The following is an 8,827-nucleotide window of genomic DNA, read 5'->3' on the forward strand; positions in this document are numbered from 1 at the left end:
AAGATTGCATTGGTGTATCATGTTGCTCCAAAGATCAATTTTGCCAATAAATTATTTTGTCATATTACCATTTTACCTTTACTTTTCCACTTTTTAATGGTAATTTGACAAGGGTTTAACAGATTGCTACGAATGGTGTTAGAAACAAAGACCAAAAGCTTTTTGTAACCCTGAAATTGAGATCAAAGTTGATAAAATAGTTCTTTTTTCGACCCAAATAAAAAAACAAAAACCACATGCTTACATAAGAAACTAAAAAGAATTGCACATAAACGACAAATTAATGTAAATTCATTTCACTTTTTATATGATTTTGTAACCAAATGCTTACATGAGAATCTATCCCACATTTCACCATATTAGGTAGCAACTCATGTATCGAATGAACATCACCCACAACATGAAAAGCATACATCATCCCTGTATAAACCCTAATATCAGGAACTACACCATTGTTAAACATCATCCTCAAAAAACCCTTTGCTTCATATGTCAAACATCTTTTACACAACCGATTAATCACACCACTATAATCCCTAACACTCACTTCAAACCCCATTTCCACCATTTCAGAGAACACCTCCATTGCTCGATCCACATCACCCTTCACACAATGTGCTTTAATAAGAATCGTATAAGCAGCCTTCTTCAATTCAAAATCATGCTCCCTTAAATACAAGAATAACTTATCAGCATCATGTAAATCACCATACACACATAACCCATTCATAAGAATGTTATATGTAACTGCATCAGGCTTAAGATTATGTGACATCATTTCATCATGTAACTCAAACGCCTTTTCAATTTCTCGAGCTTTACACAAAGATTGAATCAAAATATTGTATGAAACTTCATCAGGAAAAATCCCATTTGAGAACATATGATTAATCTGTAAAAGAGATTCTTGAAGCTTTTTTTGTTTACAAAGACTTTTTATAATTACAGTGTATGTGACATGAGTTGGATCTACACCATTATCTTCCATTTCCTTTTTCATATCAAACACTTTTTGCATATTTCCCTCTTCACAAAAAAAGTTCATAAGAGTGGTGTATGTTATCGCATTAGGTACTAATCCATGATCCTCGATGTTATGAAATGACCTCATTGCCCCTATCAAATCTCTAGCTTTACAAAATCCATATATTAAAGAATTAAACGTGACAATAGTGGGATCGATTCCTTTCTCTAATATTTGATCAAACAATTGTTTACTCTCACGATTCATACCGAGTTTTGCATACTTATTGATCATAATATTGTAAAGAACAATATCTTGAATATCAATATCATCACTACTAATTAACATATCAAAGTGCTTTCTTGCTTCAAAAACCGATCCTCTCCCACAAATCCCCAATAAAACAGCTCTATGAGTGAAAACATTAGGAAAGATTCTATTGTTGCACATTTCCATGTATACTTGAATAGCTTTTTGAATCTCCCCTTGTTTACAAAAACCATGAATGATGATTGAATACATAACAACATCGGGTTTTAAACCATCTATTTCCATCTCATAAAGCAAACACAAAGCTTCATCAACACGCCCAATCTTACATAAACTACTTACCAAAACACTATATGAGATAAAGTTTAATTTACACCCATAAAAAACCATTTCATTTTTCAAGTTTATGCTTTCATCAACTTTTCCTTCTTGACAATTCCCACATATGAGTAATGTATATGTGATACTATTAGGGTTCTTCAAACCTTTTGAAAGTGTTTCTTGAATCATCTTTGATGCTCCATTGATCTTACCAAGAACATGAAACCCTTTAGCAAGTGTGTTGTATGTTATTGAATCAGGGTTTACTCCATGTTTGACCATGTCATTGGTCAACTTCAATGCATCTTGAATAGAACCCGCGATGCATAATCCATTAATAAGAATATTGTAACTATATGCATCGGGTTTTACTCCAAACTTTAACATCAAACAGAAAATCGATTGAGCAATATCTACAAATCCCATTTTGGAGAAACTTGACATGACTGTGTTAAATGAAGCAACATGAGGTGAGGAATCTTTGACATGAAGAAGGGTTATTGCTTCTTGCATTAAGGATTGTTTACATAAACCATCTACAAGGATGGAATTTGTTTGTTTTGTTTCTTGGATTCCACTCTCTTTGATGTCATTGTACACATCCCACATGCTATCAGAGTGTCTTAAGTTGTGTAATAAGCTGTTGTAGGTTAGTATTGAAGGTTGAATGTTGAAATCTTTCATTTTGGCTATAATGCAAAGGGCATCATGAACCATGTTGGATCTAGAGTAAGCAAATGCCAATATGTCCCAAACAACTGCATTTGATTTCCAATCCTTGAAGTCAACTGAAAGTAACTCACAAATTGAAGAAGAAGAGCCAGAGCCTATCAGAAGAAACAATAAACATGCATATTGATTTCCATGTATAACATTTTCAATTGATAACAATTTACAAAGATTTGAAATGAAACAGAAGTTGTGATTATAAGCATTGAATTGAGAAGTAAAATTTTCAATTCATAGCAATTTACTAATCTGTTTTCAGCTGTTTACCATCTACGACCTCTTTTGTCAAATGCCTAATGATGCCTCAATAAGAGAAACATTATCATTGTGCACATAATTTCGAATTCCAAAGTGATTTTTAACTATTTCTATGTACAGAGCAATAGAGAAACATCAGAAAAATACCTTCTTCTTGAAGCATTTGCATGAAGTTAGAACGCAGCAACTTAAGCCTTCGCTGACTAGCCAGCACATGAGCAATAACGAGCTGAGAAACTCTCGAATGCTTAAACCCATACTCATTCTTCAATAATTCAAACAACTCGACAGCAGAATCTGGGTCGTCGTTTCGCAAGTGATCTATAATTTCATCAACCTGAGTGGAATTCAGATCAGAAACAAGGGTTTTAAACCGATGTTTCACACCGAGTAATTTGACACCAGAGCTACCCAATACTTTAAACAGGGAGAGGATACCAGAAGGTAAGGAGCCGTTTGCAGCTGGTGAAGTGGTTGAAGGTTCTAGTTCAAGGGATTCCGCAGATAACAATGATGAAGATTTAGTTAAAATGAGGGTTGCAGGACTTAGCGAAGGAAAGGGAAGACGAAGAAGTGATTGGCATTGATGTCTAATACGATTGAGCATGAATCGATTGTGGTTCAGTCGAAAGGGGGTATTTCTGGCGCCAATCGCATCATAGGCACCGACAATTTGCGAATGAATCAACAAAGAATTAGGTTTTTAAACATGAAGCGGAAATGGTTTCAGTAAAACCCAATAAAGGAAGGGGGGAAGTAATATCGTTTGGTCAAACTACAAAGACCTTGATGATAAAAATGACCACGACCATTTTAGAGTTTTTAACCAAAATAAGGTAATTAGATTTCCTAATTTAGTATAGTTTCAAAAATATTTATCAAATCGGTATTTTTATTTTTTTATTTTTCAGTTTTTCGGGTTTAAAAAAAAAAAAAAATACCAGATTTTTTCAACTGAAGAGTATCTTTACTTTTGTATATCTCGTTTTTATTTCAAATTTCGCACGGCACTCTTCATAATTTCCATCTCCATTTAAAATTAATTGAACTTTTTAATTCATCTAATCACTTATAATAATTATTATGTTATTGAAATTAAATATAAAATAGTAATTCGAAAAATTATTCACTTGCATCATTATTTTCTTTACTAGCCAGCAAAGATATTTTTATTCGTCCCAAAAATTACATGTAGTAATTGTATTTACAAGTGAATAATACATCAATAGTATAATCAACACAACATACATATAATACATCAATAGTATAATCAACATAACATACATTAAAATCATTACTAATACCATAAACTACAACAAAAATTTACAAATGATAAAATTGTAAGAGATTGGTTACTACTTTATGAAATTCCTCGTCAAAAGATTAACATTTTCACAAATATTAAAAGAAAAATGAACTATTGAATGTTTAGATAATCTAAGTATATAATTTTTTAGATTATTTTTAAAATTTAATTTAATAAAATAATTATCATTATATATGATTGAATGAATTAAAGAGTTTAATTGATTTTAAACGAAGATAGAAATCATAAACGAGTCCCATGAGAAATTTTAAATAAAAAAGGGACATACAAATATAAATATAAAGATATTCTTTAGTAAAAAAAGACAAAATTACAAAAATGGTCCTTGTGTTGACAAATTCATGTGCTTTTGGTCCAAAACGAAACGTTGGTGTATCAGTGGTCCAGTTTCAGATATTTTGTGTGCTTTTGGTCCCTATGGTTGGTATTTTGATGTGGTTTTGGTCCATACCTCACCTGAAATGACCAATATGCCCTTAAATATTTCATTTTAACTTATTTTATTTACCTTAGACAAAATTGCAAAAATGGTCCTTGTGGTTTGTCAATTTCTATGGGTAAGGTCCAAAAAAAGTTTATTAGCAAAAAAGGTCCCTAATTGATGGTTTTGTTGTGGTTTTGGTCCCTATCTCGTTAAGTTTAACAGCATGGTTGTTAACTTTTGGCAATTGACGGATTTACCCTTGGGACTATTTTTGTAGTTTTTTCTTTTTACCAAACTATAAGGACCAATTATGCAATTTTTCTTTTTCATTTTATTGAATTATTAAATAATTGAATTACTTTTTTCTTTTTAACTTTTTCCTTATTGTATTATTTTTTATTGGATCATTATATATTAATAAATATTATTTTTAATATATTATATTTATATATCAATAAATATTACTTTTTTTATTAATTTTTTTTAATTAATTTTGTTTGAATTTCTTCTTTATTGCATTAATTCTTTTTTGTTGAACTATTATATATTAATAAATATTATTTTTAACAATAAAGAAAGAAATTAAAATAAAATAAAAAAAATTAAATAAATATTATTTATTATAAATAAAAATAATAAATTTAAATTAATAATCCAATAAAAAGAACTAATGCAATAAAAAATAAAAAAAATAATTAAATGAAATTAATAATCCAATAAAGTAACACTTACTAATAGATAAATAGTACTCCCTCCGTCCCAATATTATTGTCCACAGACAAAAAACACACAGATTAAGAAAAACATTAATTACCATTAACTTTATATTATAAAATGACAGTTTTGTCCTTACTGTGCATTTAATGTTCCATTAAATTCTTAGTTGGTTAAGTAATAATGAGGGGGTATTTTGGTAAAAATGTTATTTATTTTTAGAAGTGGACTATTATTTTGGGACAAACCAAAAAGGAAAGATGGACTATAATTTTGGGACGGAGGGAGTATGTGCTAAAAATAATATTAGTTAATATATAATAATCCAATAAAAAAGAATTAATGCAATAAAAAAGAAATTAAAAAAATCAATTAAAAAAATAAATCATAAAAAAGTAATATTTATTAATATATAAATATAATATATTAAAAATAATATTTATTAATATATAATAATCCAATCAAAAGAATTAACGAAATAAAAAAATTAAAAAAAAATAATTAAATGAATTTAATAATCCAATAAAATAACACTTACTAATAGATAAATATTATATGTTAAAAATAATATTTATTAATATATAATAATCCAACAAAAAATAATTAATGCAATAAAGAAGAAATTCAAAAAAAAAATTTTAAAAGTAATATTTATTAATATATAAATATAATATATTAAAAATAATATTTATTAATATATAATAATCCATTAAAAAAATAATACAATAAGAAAAAAGTTAAAAAGAAAAAAGTAATTCAATTATTTAATAATTCAATAAAATGAAAAAGAAAAATTGCATAATTGGTCCTTATAGTTTGGTAAAAAGAAAAAACTGCAGAAATAGTCCCAAGGGTAAATCCGTCATTTACCAAAAGTTAACAGCCATGTTGTTAAACTTAACGAGATAGAGACCAAAACCACAATAAAACCATCAATTAGGGACGTTTTTTGCTAATAAACTTTTTTTTTGGACCTTACCCATAGAAATTGACAAACCACAGGGACCATTTTTGCAATTTTGTCTTTAACTTATTATTATTTTAACTAAAAGAAAAGAAATTACTACCCCCACACCACCCCACCCCACCCATCTCTCTCTCTCTCTCTCTCTCTCTCTCTCTCTCTCTCGGGTTAGGATTTAGGGGACATTGTGCAGAGATTGTTTGAAATTTTTGAAGAAAGAATAACCAATTGTTTTTTGAAGAAGGAAGGTTGAATGAGGGGTTGTTAGCGTCAACTGAAGAACCCTAAAGTCGTCGTCATCGACCACTTGAATTAGGAGGGGAATGTCAATCGCAGATCCTTGAAATCGACTTCGTATCCCCTCAACTAGATCTGATTTATCCGGATTTGGATTTTGATTCAAAAATTTGCAGCGACAGCTGGTGGCGACGTGCAGCAGGAGGCTGCTCTAGTGGTCTCTTGCTGCTTCGTTCCTGCTTCTGCTCGATGGAAGTGACGAGTTGGAGATGAAAGGGGAAGGATTTCGACAATAGCAGTTATGGAGGATGGTAGCAGTGGGTTGTCGGGTTTCCTTCTTTCTCGTTTTCCCGGCAACTTTGATGGGAGGAGGTGGTTGGAGGAACTGTGGATGGCGACGTGTGGTATTTGAGGGTTCTTGGGTGGTGTTTGATTAATCTAACTGTAGGGGATATAAAGTGGAGTTTGTGGTGGGTTATTGGTGTGGTTCACGGTGGTCAAAAGACATCGGTGGTGGTTTTTAGTGGTGGTCGATGGTTACAACAACAACACCACCACTCCTTGGTGGTGCTTGTTCTCGAAAGTGAAGGAAGAAAGGTAAACAGAAAACATGAAGGTTGGGTAGTATTTGGTGGTGATTTTGGTCAATAGAGGGTGGTGCAAGGTGGTCCTATGGTGGGGTAAGGGGGTGGTGAAATGGTGGTGTTTCAGAACTAATGAATTTGGGTTGTAGATTCGTGAGCTTTAGAGGGTTATGCCCTATATTTAACACCATTTCAAGAAGATGGGGGAGGTGAATGGTTACGAGGAGAAAAAGAAGAACTGATTAATTTTCTTTCATTCACTTGTATATGGCTTCAATTTGATCAGGGAAGGAAAGTGCTTTAGCATGTTTCCTCATAAGTCCATTTGACATTCACAAGTCAAAGACGAAAGGAGGGAGGGAGAGAGAGAGAGAGAGAGAGAGAGAGGGGGAGGGAGGGAGAGAGAGAGGTGTTTTTGTATTTTCAATTAGTTGAAAACATTAATATAAATAAAAAAATGGAAAAACAAACTGTAAGGGCATAATGGTCTTTTTAAGTAGATAGGGACCAAAAATGATAGAAATATCCAATTTTGGACCCGTGGTGCACCAACGTTTCGTTTTGGACCAAAAGCACATAAATTTGTCAACCATAGGGACCATTTTTGCAATTTTGTCATAAAAAAACTAATAAGAAAATAAAATAAAACAATAAGAAAAACTAAAAAATAAAATAAAAATAAGAAAAATATTAATTTAATAAATATTTTTGAAACTGTGCTAGATTGGTAAATACTTTTTTCATTAACCCTATTTTGATATAAATAAATAAATAAATAAGTAAAAAACCTCCACCGTTTTATCCAACACAAATTACTTTGTTGTAGCATTATATACTTTTAAGGGAAATTGTAGAAAACCCCCCAATATTTTTGGAAAAGTTACACTTTAGTCCTATTTTTTTAACAGAAAAGTCCTGATTTCTTGATTTTACACGATAATATGTCATTTTCTGTTAAAAAATGATTTTTTTTTATTAATTTGAGCCAAAATAAAATAATCAGGATTTTTATGTTCAAATTATTTTTTTATTAAAGTGGAACTTTTCCGAAAATATTAACACTTTTTTTTGACAATTTCCCTAATTTTAACGGTATCATGTGAAATCGAGGTACCGTTCCTAAAATCTCGAGTCACAATCCGAATCGCGATCCGGTTTTCGATATCGACAATAGCTTCAACGCATGATACGAATGTGAGTTCACGGCCCCCATTTTTAAGCTACTTAATTCTTTTGGGGAAGAATACGTGCAAAATACTCGTTATTATTTCATATAAACGTTTTAATTTATTATCGAAATGTTTATATAATTATAAAAATGGTGATATATATGTTTGATAAAAACTAGTTATTTAAAATAATAACACACTTGTTTTTCCACACCATATACATATATTTGATGTTTATTAGCAAAATAAATGTCAAATATTTATTATAGACTATATTTACGAATGATAAATCGTTATAGTTATATAGTTTATAATATGTTAAATAGTTGTCGTACCGTTAAAAAACAATGATTATACATCTATTTAGACTTGTACATATATTGATATTGTTGGTTTATGTTGGTTAAAACTTGGTTTTACTTTATATACAGTCGTTATGTTGTCTGATTATTGTTAGAACTATATGTACAGTTAAATCTTTAGTCTGGTAACATAAGGTTTTAGACACACACTCACTCACAGGTGACAAACTTGTTAGCATCAGGTTCGCTCTGAGGCATGCATACTTGTACGATATATAAGTTTCTATGTTGGGTATAAGTATCATAAACATTTATACACGAAATTCACAAACTTTTTTCGATACAAAACATATATTATAAGCAAACAATTATACTCTGCACATACATTTGTACAGTAAAACTAATTATATGTCTGGTTACATATACATTATATTTTATACCTTTTTAGTTAGAAAAAGTACTATTTCAGTACAAAATACTTATTTTATATATATATATATATATATATATATATATATATATATATATATATATATATATATATATATATATATATATATATAT

The 8,827-nt window shown here is 30.0% G+C and overlaps 1 protein-coding gene across 2 annotated transcripts; it reads right to left on the reverse strand.

The window, feature by feature from the left end:
- Positions 1 to 278: 278 nt before the first annotated feature.
- Positions 279 to 3,297, reverse strand: LOC145121158 (uncharacterized). Of its 2 annotated transcripts, none has more exons than XM_079056944.1 (2): positions 2,690 to 3,297; positions 279 to 2,343 (listed from the first exon to the last, which is right to left on the reverse strand). In XM_079056944.1, the coding sequence occupies exons 1-2, from the start codon at positions 3,147 to 3,149 to the stop codon at positions 281 to 283; spliced, it is 2,523 nt and encodes an 840-aa protein (XP_078913070.1). In that variant the 5' UTR covers positions 3,150 to 3,297; the 3' UTR covers positions 279 to 280. The 2 variants fall into 2 exon arrangements, with proteins under 2 accessions (XP_078913070.1, XP_078913069.1); XM_079056943.1 differs by having other exon boundaries at positions 279 to 2,382; positions 2,690 to 3,296.
- Positions 3,298 to 8,827: the final 5,530 nt, after the last annotated feature.

This window comes from Lactuca virosa, chromosome 6 (genome assembly GCF_052849685.1).
Source record: "Lactuca virosa cultivar CGN04683 chromosome 6, Lactuca_virosa_CGN04683_v6, whole genome shotgun sequence".
NCBI classification, from domain to species: domain Eukaryota; kingdom Viridiplantae; phylum Streptophyta; class Magnoliopsida; order Asterales; family Asteraceae; genus Lactuca; species Lactuca virosa.